Here is a 20,406-nt window from a genome sequence, read left to right as displayed (position 1 = left end):
TGGGGCGACACAGGACCACGAATAACATCTACCGTGTTGCCCCAAAAGTAAGAACGAGTCTTGTATTAAGTTTTGCTCCAAAAGACACATTAGGGCTTATGTTCAGGGGATGGCCTCCTGAAAAATCATGCTAGAGCTTATTTTCTGGTTAGGTCTTATTTTCTAGGAAACACGGCAGTCATAAGGACAACATTCCTGGGTAGAGTGAAAGGGGCTTAACAAAGTAAAAAGTATGCCGACAAGGATATACAGGTCTTGAAATGAGACAGAAGGATGTTCTAGTAGAGAGAACTTGATGCCAGGAAAGCGGGTTTACATTCTGGCTTCCCTAGCTGAGTGACTGTATAGCTATTTCACCACCAGCAGCCTGAGTTTCCTTGTCAGTAAAGCAAGGACTATAATTCCTCCAGCCCTCACAGAGGCAGGGGCATCAAATGAGGTAAGCGCCATGCATTGTGTGTAAACTGTGCTACAAAGAGCAGATTGTATTCTACAAATGTAAGTATTATTATTCTCTATAAAGAACAGACAACTGGGATATTCTTGGCCAGGAAAAGAGAATATTTAAGAGAGACAATGGTCAGTATCTTCAAATATATTAAAATAAAAGGTTGATATAAATAATAAAGATCGGTTATTCTATGTCTTCAGAGAAAAAGGTAGGACTAATGGATGAAAATATGGGATAGCATCAGGGGGCCCAAGAACCTTTAACCAGAAGCTGGCAATGCCTCTGGTTACCTCCACCCACCGCCTAACTCTTCCTCCAGCCTCCAGCTCAGCGTCTGAGAAGTGTCCTCTAGCCACTCCTAGTCGAGGCTGGGTACCACTCCTGTTACCACAGCCTTCTGAACAGATTCCTTTTCTCAATGAATTGTACCAAATCTTCTGACAGACTCCCTCACTGAATAGTGAGCCCACAGACAGTGGGTCCTGTGTCAGATTCAGCTTTGTCATTCCAATGCTTTGACAGTCTCTGAAATATAATAGGGGCTCAATAGACGTTTGAACAAATGAAAGAATAAACGAATAAATAACCCTCTTGTTTTACAGATGAAATAACTGAGGCCTCATGAGATTAAGGTCAAATAGCTAGTTAATAGAAGAGCTGTAATTAGGTCTTGCAGATGCTCCACGAAGAAGGACTGGAAAGCTCCTTGTTAGGCTGAGTACCCTTCTTCTAAAGTATAGATAAAGGAAGAGAATACCCAAGAGAGCATACATACTTCATAGCATTTAAGGAGCAAGGAAAGAGGCCTGAGCTGAAGACTGAAAGACATCCCTTTCCTTCTAGCACTCTGCTCAGGTGCCCATGGCAAATCCAAACCATAGGGTGGCTCAAAGTGCCGGAATCTCTCCTCTTGCAAAAGACCTCAAGTCAGTAAAGTAGTTCCCTATACTTTCACCAAAATCCCCTTTATTTATATTTCTGTGTGGACCCTATGTTTGGAAATATGTCACCTACAAATTATACTCACTTAATAGTTATTTTCTCATTTTTAGAAAGTGAATCAGAATCATATGGCAATCAGATACAATACCAATTAGAATTGAACTTCGGTTTTAGGTGGGCTGCAGTTTCTTATTGGAGGTAAAATTTGCATTAGACTTTCAGTTACACAGAATATGGTTACCCCTGAGTTTCTATTCTGTGTCATGTATTGCACCAGGCCCTCTCTGGGGATACAAAGATAAACACAAGATAGCCTTTGCCCTGAGGGAAATGACCAATGTTTGGAAAATGTAATCTAAGTTTTGTATAAGATACTAGCTGACATAACAGTCTACTCTGCAGAGGTGATGTCCCTAGCAAGGGGAAATCAAATAACAGAAACTAATCTGGAAAACCTTGTGCAGTCCAGGAAGAAAAAAAGTTAACTGATGAGAAATATTTGTGATAATAACAAAAATTTTACAGGTTCCAAGGGCACCTGAGCAGCCAATATTTAAGACCATAAGGTACAGATCCTTATGTACATACCCTAGTCTCTGGCAGGTATGTTGGGAAAGACATTACTTCAGCCTTTTTAGAAAAGTGCAAACTGATTTTAAGAATTCTTGGAATTTTACTCTCTACAAAACCACTGGAGGATCAAAAACACAAGAACTGTCTCTCTCAGATCTGAACTGTGGTGGCAGCAGAGAAGTCACTGCCATCTAGGACTTGGTCATGCTCTCCAGAAAAGCTTGGATCCTGACAAAACTGTATCTGCCCTCTTAAGGAAAGTCTGGCCAGCAGTCCTGTTGATTTCCTACCTATGGGAATAAAATACTTTTTATTAATAGTGAAGCTCTGTGCAGAGGACTGTGGTCTGATGAATTCACTGGGTCTATTCTCTACCATTTCCATGACTTAGGCAATTCCTCCATTCTCTGAACCTCTCTCTTTCACCTGTTAAGCAGAGAAGCCATAATATCTCTCTTCTTCTCCTTCTCTCTCCTTGTCTTCCTTTCCCAACAGTCTGATAGGAATTAACAGAGATTTTGATAACTTTACTGAAAAGCTGTGTGTGAAAAAAGGAATCTGGTTTTCCGTTCTTTTTCCAGTAAACAGTTCCATATTTTTGAAGTTATGTTTCCCCATGATGATTCTTTTTTCTTTATATATAGACTTTGATATCTTCAAAAGCCTTGGCAATGGGTAATTATTTAGGTAATTACGATAAGTTACTTATTTTCAAACTTGCCCACCAAAATAGTAGCTAAGACCTAACCATTCTGTATATAATTATTTTTGCACTTAACTGATCTGCCTTGAGACTCCACCTGATTTAAATTTCAGAATTACACATTTTGTAATTGATTTTTTCCTCTGACACCTAAAATTTTCTGTTATTTCATCACACCCAACAGAGGGAGAGAGAGAAAAAGAAGGGACATGAAAAGGATGTGGGATCATCCTTAAAGAATTGAAAATCTGACCCAAACACACTCAGAGAAAGAGGCAAATGAAGCAGGCTTGTATCTTAGGGAGTGAAAAAACAAGGCCTTAGTAATCCCATGTTTTATCTTCCCTGCAATCTGCTCCTGATCTAAATGTCATTTTCTGATTTCCACTATCAGCTCCACCTCCAGTCTCCCACTAATCGGCAGCTCTAAAGTCCATATCTCTCTAAGACACCAATACGGGAGCTACCCAGCAGCATCTGTCACATAGTCCCAACACCCCTGAGTGTCAGCTACAACAGAAAATGTCTAGCACTGTCATCCTACCACATACACACACACACACATACTCATGTGTGTATCTGCACATCTCAGACAAACAAGGATGAAGGGTGTTTGTAGGTTTCCACACAAAGGTATGTAAAACGAGACATACTGTTAGACGAGACATACTGTTAGACACACACATGTTGCCCATGCACGGGGGTAATAATGTGTGTCATGAAGAGTGAGTATGGGAGGGAAGAGCAGGGAGAAAGAATAAAAGGGAGAGAAGCTGCCAACAGTATCCATGGCTAGCCATGTTCTGACACACTTTGCTGGCTAGTTCTGGTGTGGCTATCACATACAAAAAAAGCAAACTAATCAATATTTATTTGTTGAATCTCACCTTCTTTACAGAGGATTTAAGGTATGCAAGGAATAGAGGTAGGTGTTGTGTGAGTGTCTGAGACAAATACTCGTGGACATTTTTTCTGTGTACACCACTTAGGTCCTTACCTATCCCTGACTGACAGTGGAGAAAAAGTAATCCCACCGAACTGAGCCTTTGTGGGACATGCTCAGTAGTGGCCCCTTTCCCCTACCAGCTTGGGACTCTGCCACTATGGGCCATGGCAATGGTCCAGCTCATTGCCACCATCAAGCAAAGACTGCTCCTCCCCTCAGGAAGAACCCTTCACAAGTCTCTCCTTCACTCACACATATAAAATAATGTGCCTGTTTCTTTGTGGGTTAACTGCATGGGAACTGCCTACTAGCCAGTGTCCCATGCACACTGCTACATACACTCGCACACAAGTTTTCCCCGTGTGTCCACTGGAAGTGGAATCACTCCAGGCTGTCTGATACGGAGTGCGCACACACACTCATTCAAGTGTTCCTCTCCACCAACACCAATTACCAATCATGTTTTAAGATGTATTCATGACATACTCTCCCCACCACTGTCAGCCACATGGAGAAACTGCTTAGCCATGTCTTGACTTGACCCTCCCTTGCAGACAGCCCTTCTCCCTACCCCATTCTGTGGTGGTGGCCTGTCTCATAGGCTGTCACATACCCTGTGCCAACCTCCTGCACAGATATAAATACCGACCACCATTCAGTTGTTTGCAGGCTCTGTCTCTTTCTCACAGGAACATCCATTTCACACCTGCCCCCCCCACACAAACCTATCATCAACCATATATATCCCAGTGCCCTTGAGAAGCTGCTGAAACCCGTGTCTCAGAGGGTCTCTCACACATCCCTGCTGTCAGCTGCGCAGAAACTATCCAGCAGTGTCACTGTCACAGAGACCTCCTCGGGGCTGCCATACCTCTTTTTTGACAGCTCCTAATAAAGTTGCCCAGCACAGCCTAGGACATGCACTCACAATGACACACCCCTCGTCCTGTCCAGCGACAACACACACGTAAACACACTCTCCACTGTCGCAGCTCTTTGGCAGTCTCCCCTCGCTGCTGCAGACACCTCCGCCCCATGCTCACTGTCGCGGCCCCGTGCGACCTTTAAATGCTGTCTCCCATCCCTATATGGCTGTGTAGGAGGCTGGCGGGCCGGTACGTCCTTCTCTCGGCCGTGCTCCGAGCTCCCCTCGTGCAGAGCCGCAAAGAGCGTGTTCAGGTGCCTGACCACACTCCCGGCTCCCTCGTGTGTCTCTGTGTGCGTATGTGTGTCGCTCATGCGTGGAACCGCTTACACTGCAGGCACACGCGGTCGCCCCACGCCCCCCACTCAAGAGCGCGCGTGTGGCGGACGAACGGCGCCGCCACCCAGCCAGACCGCGCTCCCGCCCCGCGCCAGCCCTTTGTTGGCGGCGGGGAGCTGTCCAGCACCTCGGACCGCCTCCAGGCCGCCCGTCCACGCGGCCGCCCGCCCTTCTGTCGGCGCGCACTCACTCCCGGCCAGCAGCAGCAGAAGCGGAGGCAGCAGCGGCAGTAGCCTGACGTCCCGCAGCAGCCAGCCCATGGTGCAGCTGTCGCCGCCCGCAACCGCAGCGGCGCGGGGCCTCGGAGTGCGTCAGGGGCCGCGCAGGCGGCGGCGGCGGCGCGCGCCCGCCTCATTGGCCCACGAAGCCGTCACTCACCCCGGCCCGCCCGGCCCCGTGCCTCGGGCGCGCCCCCGCGGGCATTAGGCGGCTGCGCGGTTGGCCGCCCTTTCGCCTTGTGCCCTACACACGGCTGGAGGGGGTGGGGCTGCGAACGCGAGTGGAGACTGGGGCCTCGCACCTCGCGCCTCAGAGGATTCGCGGTCGCCTGCCTGTTCTCAGCGGCGGAAGTGAGTGTCTAGAGCCACCCAGTCACCCATCCCCTAGAAACATTTCCTGCGCGACCAGGAGGCAGAGAGTGGTCATCTGCATCAAATGAGATTCATCAGAGGACAGTGGAGTGACCACTGACAATGAAGAGATGGAGTATGGCTAATCGTACATCACGAGGTTGAACAGCAGCTCCAGGAGTGGGGCCGAGAAAGGATTTTCAGGGGCACTTGAGCGGGTGATGGGTGAAGACCAAGGTAAGAAAAGAGCAAGGCAAATGCGCTGGGCCAGAAGGGAACAAAGAACCATTATTGGAGCCGCTATAGTGCACATCCTTACTTCAAATTGGCACTGAGACGAGTAAACCTCTTCGCACCTTTGGATCTCTGTTGCTTCATTTGTTAAATGTGGGCTTTGAGTTATTAGGGCAGTGTTTCTTAACGTCTTTTAAGTGTTTTGTCCCTTTAGGCAACTAAAGTTCATTCCTCTGACAAGTACCACGGTAGTTAACAAAGCAGTCACACCCCCATTCTCATAGTTTAGTCTAGTGGAGATGACAAAGAAAAATCAACACCGTACATCTGATCCCATAATTACAACTGTAGTGAGGTCTGTCAAGAAGTAGAAGGGGTAACGACACAGTATAGAAAGGAAGTTTTACACTTGCCTTCCTGAAGAAACATTTAAGCTGGCACCTGCAAAGATAAATGGGGAGGAGGTTGGGTTGGGGAGAGAACATTACAGGCAAAGAGAAAAATGCATGTGTAGTTCCAGAATTAGAAAGGACCTCAACCTCTTTAAAGAACAGAGAAAAGTCCAAACCCTTTTGGAATTACTACAATTTGAGTATCTGCAGCAGTCACAATTTTGTGGAATTTTACTTTACATATAGTATATGCAGAAAACACTTCTTCAAAATAAATTATTATATTGAATCAGATTTTTCAAATGATATCCTCACCCTTCTAGCCAAAGGAATATTACTAGACATTATAGAGGATCTCAAAAGACTCTTCCAGGGCTAAATACTTAGGAGAAATAGGAATTGGGGTGGAGGGTGATAGGGCAGAAATGGGTGCCAGGTAAAGGAAAGAACATGAACAAAATGGAGCATATGCTATATCATATTTAGGGAATGATGAGTTTCATGATTAGGATGCGGCAGAAGACAAGCTTAAAGAGACAGATGACTTAACAAGCTAACGACCTTGCTGAATTTTTGGTTAATCCATACAAAGTAGTAGGCCCTTACACAAGGGAAAAGTGACAAGACCAAGAACATAATGAAAAGCAGTACAGAAAAATTAGAATTTTCAGGTAAAGATGTTCCTTTTTAATTTTGACTAAGTTTATTGGGGTGACAATTGTTAGTAAGGTTACATAGATTTCACATATGCAATTCTATAATATATCATCAATATGTCATATTGTGTGTTCACCGCCTAGAGTCAGTTCTCTTTCAGTCACCATATATTTGACCCCATTTACCCTCTTCGAGAACCCCCCCGCTTACCACCTGGTAACCCCTAAACTATATGTCTATGAGTTTTTGTTTCTTCATTTGTTTGTCTTGTTCTTTTGTTGTTTTCAGTTTTATATACTACAAGTCAGTGAAATCATATGGTTCTCTACTTTTTCTGTCTGACTTATTTCACTTAGCATTATAATCTCAAGATCCATCCATGTTGTCGCAAATGGTACTATTTCATCTTTTCTTATGGCTGAATAGTATTCCATTGTGTATATATACCACAACTTCTTTATCCATTCATCTATGGAAGGACATTTTGGTTGTTTCCATGTCTTGGCCACTGTAAATAATACTGCAGTGAACATTGGAGCACGCTTGCCTTTATGGATAAATGTTTACAGATTTTTGGGGTAGATACCCAGGTGTGGGATTTCTGGGTCATGTGGTAATTCTATTCTTAATTTTTGGAGGAACCTCCACACTGCCTGCCATAAGGGCTGCACCAACCTGCATTCCCACCAACAGTGTATGAGGGTTCCTTTTTCTCCACAGCCTCTTCAACACTTGTTACTATTTGTCTTTTTTTTTTAAATTAAAGTTTATTGGGGTGACAATTGTTAGTAAAGTTACATAGATTTCAGGTGTACAATTCTGTATTACATCATCTGTAAAGCCCATTGTGTGTTCACCACCCAGAGTCAGTTCTCCTTCCATCACCATATATTTGATCCCCTTTACCCTCATCTACCACCCTCCTCCCTCCTTACCCCCTGGTAACCTACTATTTGTGTTGTTGATTATAGCCATTCTAACTGGGGTGAGGTGATAATCTCATTGTAGTTTTTATTTACATTTCTGTCATGATTAGTGATGTTGAGCATTTTTTCATGTATCTATTGGCCATTTGTATGTGCTCTTTGCAGAAATGTCTCTTCAGGCCTCTGCCCATTTTTAAAATGCATTGTTTGTTTTTTTGTTGTTGAATTGTATGAGTTCCTTATGTATTTTGGATATTAGCCCCTTAACGGAGGCATTGTTTGCAAAACTCTTCTCCCATTCGGTTGGTTGCCTCTTTATTTTGTCAATGGTTTCTTTTGCTGTGCAAAAGCTTTTTAGTTTCATATAGTCCCATTCATTTATTTCAGCGTTTACTTCCATTGCCTTTGGAGTAAATTCATAAAATTCTCTTTGAACCCAAGGTCCGTATGTTTAGTACCTATGTTTTCTTCTAGCAGTTTATTATTTCAGGTCTTATGTTTAGGTCTTTGATCCATTTTGAATTAATTTTGGTACATGGTGACAGGTAGCAGTCTAGTTTCATTCTTTTGCACGTGGTTTTCCCATTCTCCCAGCACCATTTATTGAAGAGGCTGTCTTTTCTCCCTTCTTTGTTTTTGGCTTCTTTGTCAAAAATTGTCCATATTTATGTGGGTTTATTTCTGGGTTCTCAATTCTATTGCATTGGTTTTTCTGCCAATACCATACTGTTTTGATTATTGTTGCCGTGTAGTACAAGCTGAAGTCAAGGTGTGTCATACCTCCAGCATTGTTCTTTTATTCTTAGGATTGCTTTGGTTATTCGGGGTCTTTTGTGGTTCCATACAAACCTGATGATTTTTTGTTCTATTTCTTTAAAAGATGCCATTGGGATTTTGATGGGGATTGCATTAAATCTGTGTATTGCTTTGGGTGATTTTAACTATGTTGAGTCTTTCAATCCATGAACAGAAAATGTCTCTCCATTTCTTTGTGTCTTCTTCAGTTTCTTTTAAAAATCTCTTATAGTTTTCACTATATAGGTCTTTCACATCCTTGATTAAGTTTATTCCTAGGAATTTTATTCTTTTTGTTGCAATTGCAAAAAGAATTGTGTTTTTATTTTTTATTCTGAGATTTCATTGTTAGTATATAGGAATGCAATGGACTTTTGTACGTTGGTTTTGTAGCCAGCAACTTCACTGTATTCGTATATTGTTTCCAATAGCTTTTTGGTGGAGTCTTTGGGGTTTTCTATATATAGCATCATTCCATCTGCAAAGAGTGACAGTTTAACTTCTTCATTCCCAATTTGGATGCCTTTTATTTCTTTCTCTTGCCTGATTGCTCTGGCTAGGATTTCCAATACTATGTTGAAAAGCAGAGGTGATATGGGACAGCCCTGTCGTGTTCCTGAATGTAGAGCAAAGGGCTTCATTCAGTTGTTCATTGTTAATTATGAGATTAGCAGAGGACTTGTCATATATGGCCTTTATTATGTTAAGGTATCTCTCTTCTATACCTGTTTTATTAAGTGTTTTAATCATAAATGGATGTTGTATCTTGTCAAATGCTTTTTCTGCATCTATTGATATAATCATATGATTTTTGTCCCTTATTTTGTTTATGTGGTGTATCACATTGATGAATTTGCATATGTTGAACCATCCTTGTGCCCCTGGGATGAACCCTACTTGATCATGATGTGTAATCTTTTTAATGCATTGTTGCATCGATTTCCTAGAAATTTGTGTAGGATTTTTGCATCTGTATTCCTCAGAGAAATTGGTCTGTAATTTTCTTTTTTTGTGTTATTCTTACCAGGTTTTGGTATCAGGGTAATGTTGGCCTCATAAAATGAGTTAGGGAGTATTGTCTCTTCTTCAATTTTTTTAAAAGAGTGTGAGTAGAACAGGTATTAGATCCTCTTTGAATGTTTGGTAGAATTCAATAGTGAAGTCATCTGCTCCCAGACTTTTGCTTTTGAGAAGGTTTTGAATGACTGATTCAATTTCCTTATTGGTGACCAGTCTATTTAGGTTTTCCAATTTCTTCGTGATTCAGCCCAGGAACGCTGTATGTTTCTAAGAACTTGTCCATTTCTTCTAGGTTATTGAATTTGGTGGCATAGTATTCTTGGATGATCCTTTGTATTTCTGTGGTGTCCGTGATAACTTCCCCTTTTTATTTCTGATTTTGCTTATTTGTGTCTTTTCTCTTTTTATCTTAGTGAGTCTCGCCAAGAGTTTGTGAATTTTATTAAACTTTTCAAAGAACCAGCTCTTTTGTCACATTAATTTTTTCTGTTGTCTTTTTGTTCTTGATTTCATTTAGTTGTGCTCTGATTTTTATTATTTCCTTTCTTCTGCTGACCTTGGTCTTCATTTGTTCTTCTTTTTCTAGTTCTTTAAGATGTAATGTGAGGTTATTTATCTGGGATTTTTCTTGTTTCTTGAGATAGGCCTGTAATGGTATGAATTTTCCTCTTAAAACTGCTTTTGCTGCATCCGCAAAATTTGGTAGGCTGTATTTTAATTCTCATTTATTTCTATGTATGTTTTAATCTCTCCTCTTCTTTCTTTTTTTGACCCAGTTGTTCTTTAAAAGTATGTTCTTTAATCTTCCCATACTTGTGGTTCTTCCTGCTTTCGTTTTGCAGTTGATATCCAGTTTGTGATCAGAGAATATGCATGGTATGATTTCAATCTTCTTAAATTTGTTGAGACTGATTTTATGTCCCAATATATGGTCTATCCTTGAGAATGTTCCGTGTACACTAGAAAAGAATGTATAGTCTGATGTTTTAGGATGAAGTGCTCTATAAATGTTAATTAAGTCCATTTCATCTAATGTGTCATTTAGGGCTACTATTTCGTTATTTATTTTCTGTTTGGATGATCTATCCATAGCTGTCAATGATGTATTTAAGATCCCCTACAATAATTGCGTTTGGGTCAATTTCTCTCTTTAGGTCTGTTAGTAGTTGCTTGGTATATTTCGGTGCTCCCTGATTGGGGGCATAAATATTGATGACTGTTATGTGTTTTTGTTGTACAGTCCCCTTCACCATTATGAAATGTCCATCTTTGTCTCTTGTTATCTTTTTTATCCTGAAATCTGTTTCATCTGATATCAGTATAGCGACATGTGCTTTTCTCTGGATACCATTTGCTTGGAGTGTCAATTTCCACCCTTTCACTTTGATTCTATATTTGTCCTTGTAGCTGAGATATGTCTCTTGGAGGCAGCATACAGCTGGGTTTAGTTTTTTGATCCAATCTGCTTCTCTGTGCCTTTTTGTTGGTGAGTTCAGTCCATTTACATTTAGGGTGATTATTACTATATGAGGATTTCCTATCATTTTATCCTTGGTTTTCTGCTAAGACTATGTCTTCATTGTTTCTTTTCCTTTTTGTCTCCATTGTTTCTTTGCCACTATTATTTCAGTGTGTTGGTGTTCTATGATTTTTCCCTCTGTTTTTTCTTTTATTATGCTATATATTTCAGTTCTGGATATTTTTTTTTTGAGTGGTTACCATTAAGTTCAAGTAAAAGAAAGTTTCATATTTAGAGTATTCCATTTTCTTCAGCATGCTTACTTTCTCCATTCCCACATTCTGGTTCAGGCCTTTACTTTCCCCCTTTTATGTTTTTGTTGTCCCTGTTTATGCTGATCGAATAGCCTCCTTCAGTATTTCTTGTAGGGCAGGCTGTGTGTTAGAAAATTCCCTCAGGTTCTGTATGTTTGGAAAGGTCTCTATTCCTCCTTTATATCTAAAGGATGTCTTTGCTGCATATATTATTCTTGGCTCATAATTTCTCTCTTTCAATAGTTTGAATATTTGATTCCACTCTCTCCTGGCTTGTAGAGTTTCTGCTGAAAAATCTGATGATAATCTAATGGGCTTTCCTTTGTAAGTTACCGTCTTCTTTTCCCTGGCTGCCTTGAGGATTCTTTCTTTGTCATTAATTTTTGACAGCTTCAGTACAATGTGTCTTGTAGAAGGCCTGTTGGGATTGAGGTAATTAGGTGTTCTGTTTGCTTCTTGGATTCAAGGATCTAGTTCTTTCCACAAGTTTGGGAAGTTCTCATCAACTCTTTGTTTGAATATATTCTCTGTTCCCTTCTCTCTTTCTTCTCCTTCTGGTATGCCCATTATTCTTATATTGCTCTTTCTGATGGAGTCTGAAAGTTCTTGTAGAGTTCTTTCATTTCTTTTAAGTCTCAAGTCTCTCTCTTCTTTCATCTGTGTCATTTCCAGATTTCTGTCTTCAGTGATACTGATTTTTTCCTCCATCTGGGCAATTCTACTACCTAAGCTGGCTATTTTATTCTTCATTTCTTTTATTGAGTTCTTAGTCTCCAGAAATTCTATTTGGTTTGGTTCTTTTCTCAAATTTCAATCTCTGTCGTATAACGTTCATTTTGTTCTTTGATTGAGTTTCTGAGTTCATTAAACTGCCTGTCTGTGTTTTCTTGCGTCTCATTGAGTTTTTTAAGAACTGCAATTTTGAATTCTCTGTCATTAAAGTCACATATCTCCATGTCTTTAAGTTCATTTTCTGGAGACTTCATTTTATTTCTGAACTGTCTTGTTACCTTGGTTATCCATGGCAATTAGTGAATTATTATATCTCTTCCTAGACATCTACAGGAGTGGTGTCTGCAACAGATTGATAGAAAGAGGTCTTTTTTTTGTTTTCCTGTAGGTGTTGGTAGACTGCTTTATTTTCTCTCCAACTGCAGCCTTTTATTCTCTCTCACACTGTAGTGTTATATTTTCTCTGCACTGTTCCATCCTCTCACACAATTGGAGGATTCCTTGGAAGGCAGGCTTCTCCTCTGTGAACAGGTCGCCTGGTTCACAGGTTTATCACCCCTGTGGAAATTCCAAAGCTCTTCCTGCACCAGATCAGAGCCTGGGTGTTTCAGCAGCTCTGTTTACTCCTGCTGGGATCTGCCCAGATAGGTGGGGGCGGTGGGGGGGTGGGGTGTGTGAGAGGTGGCCCAGAGCAATGGTGGCAATGACCACCACAGCCAGTCCTGCACCCAAGCCTCCCTCCCCTGTGCCTTTGTGGAGTTATAGTTGTTCAATTTGTTGCAAATTCCAGGGGAGATTTCAAGAGGCTCACCTCAGGGGCCGGCCCAGTGGTTCAGATGGTTGGAGCTCTGTGTTTCTAATGCCCGAAGGCTGCCAGTTGGATTCCCACATGGGCCAGTGGGCTCTCAACCACAAGGTTGCCAGTTTGACTCTGTAAGGGATGGTGGGCAGCGCCTCCTGCAACTAACAAAGGCAACTGGACCTGGTGCTGAGCTGCGCCCTCCACAACTAAGATTGAAAGGACAACTTGACTTGGAAAAAGTCCTGGAAATACACACTGTTCCCCAATAACGTCCTGTACCCCTTCCCCAATAAAATCTTTTTTTTTAAAAAAAGAGGCTCACCTCATGCCACCTTTTTTATGACGTAATCCAAGATATTCTTATTTATGAGGTGTGATAAAAAAAATACAGTGAATGCTGCTGCTGAGTGCCTTCCAATGGAAAGGCAGGGGTCTTCAATAAAGGAAGTGGCACATCCAACCTTAATATCAGTTTGTGACAAGTTTCAACTTGTTCGGTGCAGTCATTCGGGTGTGAGCTATAGTTGAATAAAGGTGTGTTTTAAAGTGTCTGTAAATCATGGGTCACAAACAATGCATTAACATGAAATGGGCAGATGGTTTCATCCTCCATCATGACAATGCTCCGTGTCACACATCGCTTCTGGTATGGCAATTTCTGTCAAATAAAAACATTATGGTGTATCCTCATTCACCTTATTCACTGGATCTGGTACCATGTGACTTCTGGCTCTTCCCCAAAGTCACAATGATTCCGGTCATCAAGGCAGCCACAACATTGCAACTAAAGAAATGCACGAAAGAGGACTTCCAGAACTGCTTCATTAAGTGGCAAGAACAATGGAATAAGTGTGTTTGAAGCAAGGGGGAGTATTTTGAGGGGGACTAATGGCAATGTGTGTTTTAATGTTTTTACATTTTTTTAAATTTAAACATTCACTGTATCATTTGATCACACCTCATAATTCATAGAGCTACATCATTTCAATTAACCTGTGGTCAGTTTAAACTCCACTGCCCATTTTGGACATTGTGTGTTCTATAAAGGTGGGTGGGGACCTGGTAATTAAGGATCTTGAAGGTCATGATGAGAAATTTGGACTTTATCCTCAAGAACTTCATTTCTTATATAGGACTCATAGCATGGTTAGGTCTGTATTTCAGACAGACAAGTCTGAAGGCAGCAGGGAGGAAGGACTAGAGATGGAAGAAAGAACGAAGTTGCCAGTGGAGAGACTGCTGCAGGAATCCCAGTGGCAGGTGGTGGAAGTGTGGCCTAGGACTGGCACAGCAGATTTGAGAAGACACCCCAGAGATAACACTAGTATGACTCAGAGAATGACTGAATTTAATCCTGTTGACTCTAGTTTTTGGTGCTATTCTCTATCCAAGTACAAATTAGACAAGATCTAGTTTAAAACAGTTCACATGAAAAGCCCACAAATAGGTAATGAATACAAAGTGTAAAGTACTTTTAGACTTAAAATGAGTACAGTGTCCAGAACAAGGAAGTTAATGGTCGTGCTATTCAGAACTGTTTGCACTTTGTACACATTTTTATAGTGATCTTTTTTTTAAATGAAGGACTAAGTAACAAATGAGAAATCCAGGAAGATGTCATAAAAATAACAACTGTTCAAGCTGAGAGTATTGGGAGTGAAAAAGAGAAAACCTGGGTGCATCTAGACTCATCCTCTATCTCCTTCTTTCCTCTATTACAATGAAGGAAGCATCCCTTTTTTTTTTTTTATCACAGGCCACTTTCCTCCACTTGGAGTTATCATATCGCATTATTTGTCCCCTTTTTAAGTACTTCCATTTTAGAGTAGCCCTTTTCTGACAGTGTCAGTCTCTCACTTTTCTGGATCATTCTCATTAGGTATAATAAATATGATCCAGAATGTCTCACCTTAAAAACAAAACAAAAAATAAAAAAACACACCAAAAAACTGAGGGAGATGAGATCATGCTACTGGTACACTGAATAGATGTGCCTACTTTTCCCTCCTGCTCTTGACCCTAGAAGTCATAGGAAAGATACATATATACCCCTAAGGCCAAATAACACTGGAAAACAAGATGGGATGAAATGGTGGATCTAAAATGATGAGGAATCACTTGAAAAATAAAAAGCAAATGAGTTTACTTTATGGAGAAAACCACAATGCAAAATGCATGCCCTTCTAAGTAACTCAGGTTAAAGAATAAATCACAATATAAATTTTAGTCTATTTAGAAATTAATGATAATGTGAGAACATTGCATATCAAAATCCATGGGATGCAGCCAACAATTCACAGAGTATACTTTATAGCCACAAATATATTTATTAGGAAACAAAGATTAAAAGTAAATGAACCAAGCATTCAATTTAAGAAGGTTTAAAATATACATACACAAATCAATACATTTCTATTGCTATTAAAATAATAACAAAGCCTAGTAGAACTAATTGCTAAAAGCCTATTATTTGAAAAGGTAAATAAAACAGTCAAACCTTTACTATCAAAATAGAAGACAATAAATACCATTAGGAAAAAGGGAAGAGAATTGCAAAATAAGCTTTTAAAGTTATAAGCAAACCTTGACATAATTTATTTATAAAATTTTAAATCTAATTGAAATGAATAGTTATAAAGAAAACATAAAATACTCAAATTGATTGAAGTAGTAGAAAAGCTAAACAAACCCATAACAATGGAGAAAAAACAGTAAAAAATCTACCCTTTAAGATAACATAAAGCCCATTTGGAATGAATCTGTTCTGTCAAACCTTGAACATAAAAACTCTTTCAGGGCAAAGTGAGAAAGCTTCCCAAATTACTTTATGAGGCTAGTATATCCCTGATACCGAAAACAAAACAAAACAAAAAACCCTAAGAATAATACAAATAGAAAAACCCCAAGTCAATCTTACTGAATACAGATACAACTTTTATAAAGAAAATATGAGTAAGTTGATTGCAGCAATATGTTAAAAATATTGATATATCTTGATTAAGTAGGACATCCTAAGGATTCAAGATTGGTTGAGTATTAGAAAAAGCCACTGATTTAGTTCTGTCCATTAAGAGAGTTAAAAACAAAACAAAAAAACCTTTCTTAGGAGATGCACACCCCCACCAAAGGCATGTAATGAAACTTAGCATCTACTTCTGTTAAAAGGAACAAATAAAAACTTCGGAAGCAAACAAGAAATAGGAAGGAACCTTACTTAATTCAATAAAGGATGTCTCCCAGAAACCTACGCGGGACAAGAAAAGTGTAATCATTTACCACCACAAATATTGAATATTCTATAAAAGACAACGCAATAAGGCATGAGGAAATGGATTTAAAATGTTGGGGAATTTTGTAAAACTATTTGCAAGTGTACCTAGAAAATTCAAGACAATCAACTGACAGACTAATTGAAAATTAATGAGTTCAGCAAGATTGCTGGATGCAAGATAACATACAGAAATCAATAACTTTTCTATGTATCATCGATAATCAATTAGAAAATATAGTAGGAGAAAAGATCCCATTCACAACAGCTATTAAAGCTATGAATAAACCAAACTAGATGTATAAGATCTAAACGAAGAAAACTCTAAAGCTTCATATAATACAAGAAAAAGAGGAAAATGTATCTTGTCCCTGGATAGGAACATTCAATATTGTAAAGATGCTAATTCTTCCTAGATTAATCAACAAATTCAGTGCAATGCCAACAAAAACTCCTAATAGAATGTTTTATGGAATTTGACAAGATGATTTAAAAATTCATCTAAAAGAGAAAATGTTCAAAAAGAGCCAAGAAAATTTTGATCAAAACACAGTAAAAGCAAATATAGGAATTAAAATAGTATGGTATTGGGCCGGCCCGGTGGCTCAGGCGGTTAGAGCTCCATGCTCCTAACTCCGAAGGCTGCCAGTTCGATTCCCACATGGGCCAGTGGGCTCTCAACCACAAGGCTGCCAGTTCAATTCCTCGACTCCTGCAAGGGATGGTGGGCAGCGCCCCCTGCAACTAAAATTGAACATGGCACCTTGAGCTGAGCTGCCTCCCAGATGGCTCAGTTGGTTGGAGCGCATCCTCTCAACCACAAAGTTGCCAGTTTGATTCCTCGACTCCCGCAAGGGATGGTGGGCTCTGCCCCCTGCAAGTATAAAATGGCAACTGGACCTGGAGCTGAGCTGCGCCCTCCACAACTAAGACTGAAAGGACAACAACTTGGAAAAAAAGGCCTGGAAGTATACACTGTTCCCCAATAAAGTCCTGTTCCCCTTCCCCAAAAAATCTTAAAAGAAAAAAATAGTATGGTATTAAATTCAGAATAGATGCATAAATAAATTAAATAAAAGAGAGGTCAGAAACTGACCCCTGTACACATGAAAATTTATGACAAAGGAAGCTTTGCAAAGGAGTTGGGAATTAAAACTCAATAAATGGTGTTGTGTCAATTATATTTGAAAATATAAATTTAGATCCATATTTCCAATCATTATACCAACTAGATTGAAGAACTAAATGTAATCACTTAAGAAGCTACTTTAAATAATCAGAAGTAATATAGGAAATATATTAACCAAACACAAAAGGCATAAAGGAAATTAGTATATACCACTGTGTAAAAATGAACACCAAACATTTACAGAAGAATCAATACCAAATTCTTCACAAATTCTCCCCAAAAATAGAAGAGGCTAACTGATGAGGCTAGTATCACCCTGATACCAAAACTAGACATAGATGTTGGAAAAAAAAAAAGAAAAGCACTACAGACCAATGTCTCTTATGGCTATAGATGCAAAGTGCTCAACAAAGTACCAGCAAACCAAATCTAACAACGTACTTGTATAAAAATAATTTTACACCATGACCAAGTGAAATTTATCCCAGGAATGCAAGGCTAATTTATCTGATTTTCAGATGTTACTTTCCTCAACCCGATAAAGACATCTACAAAAACCCTACACCTAATATCGTGCTCAATGGTGAAAGACTGAAACTTTCCCTCAAGATGAGGAACAAGACAAGGATGTCCACTCTTGCCACTTCTATTCAAAATTGTGCTAGAGGTTCTAGCCAAACAATTAGGCAAGAAAATTAAATAAAAAGCATCCAGATTGAAAAAGGAAGAAGTAAAACTTTATTTGCAGATGACATGATCTTATATATAGAAAATCCTAAGAATTTATCCACTAAAAAACTATTAGAACTACTAAATGTGTTAAGCAAGGTTGCAGGGTATAAGATCAATATACAAAAATCAAATGTATTTCGATACACTTGTGTGATAGATAGAATCATGACCTCTCAAAGATGTCCATGTCCTAATCTCCGGAACCTGTGAATATATAACCTCACATGGCAAAAGAGACTTTGCAGATGTGATTAATTTAAGGATATGAAATGGGAGATAATCCTGGATCATCCAGGTGGGCCCAATGTAATCACAAGTGTCCTTACAACTGAAAGAGGGAGGAAGGAGGGTCAGTGTCAAAGAAAATGTAACAATAGAAGTGAAACTCAGAGTGATGGAATTGCTGGCTTTGAAGATGGAGGGAGGGGCCATGAGCCAAGGAATGCAGGCAGCCTCTAGAAGCTAGAAAAGGCAAGGAAATGAATTTTCCCCTAGGGCCTCCAGAAGGGATGCAGCCCTGCTAACACCTTGATTTTAGCTAAGTTAAACCCATTTCATACTCTGACCTTCAAAACTGTAAGATAATAAATTTGTGTTATTTTAAGCCACTGAATTTATAGAATTTGTTATAGCAGCAACACAAAACTGATACAAATCACAGTGAAATTGAGAAAATAATTCCATTTACAACAACATAAAAAATATAAAATACTTAGGAACAAATCTAATAAAATAAGTATAAGGCTTACTCTAAAAACTACAAGTGTTGTTAAAAGACATTAAGGAAGACTTATAAGTGGAAAGATATTCCATTTTCATGGATGAGAAGAATTAAAATTGTTAAAATAGCAATCCTCAAATTGATCTACAGATTTAATGCAATCCTCATCAAAATTCCTTCTGGCTTCTTTGCAGAAACTGACAAGGTGATTCTAAAATTCATATGTAAATTCAAGGGATACAGAATAGCTGGAACAATGCTGAGAGAGAAAAACGAAGTTGGCACTGGCACAAGGATAGACATATGTTTAGAATAAAATTGAGAGTTTAGAAATAAATCCTCACATTTATGGTCAACTGATTTTCAACAAACGTGTCAAGGCAATTCAACCGAGAAAGAATAGTCCCTTCAACAAATGGTGCTGGAACAACTGGACACCCATAGCAAAAGAATGAAGTTGAACCCCTATCTCACACTACATACGAAAAAAGTAACTCCAAGTGGATCAAAGGCTTAAATTAAGAGCTAAAAGTATAAAATAATTAGAAGAAAACATAGGGGTATCACTTCATGACCTTGGAATAGGCAGTGGTTTCTGAGACAATACAAAAAGCATAAGCAACAAAAGAAAAGATATATAAATTGGAGATCAAGTTAGAAAAACAAAAAAAAACCAAAAAAAAAACTTTGGTACTTCAAAGTATTACCAGACCAAACCAGTACTCAGTAGTTGCCAGCCAAAAGAAAATACCAAGATGATTTTATAAAAAATGAACTTTATCGGGCAGCCGATGGCTCAGTTGGTTAGAGCGGGAGCTCTTAACAACAACGTTGCTGGTTCCATTCGACTAAAGATTGAAAATGGTGACTGGACTTGGAGCTGAGCTACACTCTCCACAACTAGATTGAAGGACGACTTGGAGCTGATGGGCCCTGGAGAAACACACTGTTTCCCAATATTCCCCAATAAAATTTATTTAAAAAAAACAAAGAAATGAACTTTATCACCAGCCATCAAGCAAGGACACATTGGAGGTCACTTCCCAAAGTGGCGTATCCCTGAACAAAGGATGAGATTTTTCTTTATTCAGGGAAATCATGCATAAACATAAAGGTGAACTTCATCATCAAATGTATAGGTGGGGACATTCCTGTGTATGTGCAATTAGAAACCATGCCTATACATACGTTACATGTTCAAAATGGCAGAAAATTTCTGCTCCTGGGGAGAGATTTTAGTATTATAATGAGGGTATAACGAGAAAAGTTCATGAGGAAATCACTAGAGGAGTCTTTCTATTGTGATTAAAATAATACAGTGAATGCTGCTGCCAAGTGCCATCCAAGAGAAAGGCAGGGATCTTCAATACGGGAAGTGGTGCATGTAACTTTAGTTAACAGTGTGTGACAAGTTTCAACTTGTTTGGTGAAGTCAGTCAGGTGTAAGCTATGGTTGAAAGAAGGTGTGTTCTAAAGTGTGCTGTAAATCATCCTCCTTCATGACAACGTTCCACGTCACATATTACTTCTTTTATACGGCAATTTCTGTCAAATAAAAACATTATGATGTGTCCTCATCCACTTTATTCACTGGATCTGGCACCGTGCAACTTGTGGCTCTTCCTCAAAATCAAAATGATTCAGGACATCGAAGCAGCCAGAACAGCACAACTGAAGACACTCATGAAAGAGGACTTCCGGAACTGCTTCACAAAGTGGCAAGACCTATGGAATAAGTGTGTTCGAACTGAGGAGTATTTTGAGGGGGATTAATGGC

General features: G+C 39.6%; 1 protein-coding gene across 2 annotated transcripts in view; it reads right to left on the bottom strand.

The window, feature by feature from the left end:
* The window catches only part of PODXL2 (podocalyxin like 2), a 54,890-nt gene extending 49,663 nt beyond the window's left edge, over positions 1-5,227 (bottom strand). The window contains exon 1 of one of the 2 annotated variants that reach the window (XM_019718599.2): positions 5,070-5,227. In XM_019718599.2, the coding sequence (XP_019574158.2) occupies positions 5,070-5,139 (70 nt within the window). In that variant the 5' untranslated portion in view covers positions 5,140-5,227. Of the gene's footprint in view, positions 1-5,006 lie in introns of both variants that reach the window. The other variant, XM_019718598.2, reaches the window with a different exon arrangement.
* Between the last annotated feature and the right edge of the window lie 15,179 nt (positions 5,228-20,406).

The sequence above is a fragment of the Rhinolophus sinicus genome, linkage group LG09 (assembly GCF_036562045.2).
Source record: "Rhinolophus sinicus isolate RSC01 linkage group LG09, ASM3656204v1, whole genome shotgun sequence".
Lineage (NCBI taxonomy): Eukaryota > Metazoa > Chordata > Mammalia > Chiroptera > Rhinolophidae > Rhinolophus > Rhinolophus sinicus.
The sequence above is the reverse complement of the archived record's forward strand: the minus strand, read 5'-3'. Positions and strand labels throughout refer to the sequence as shown.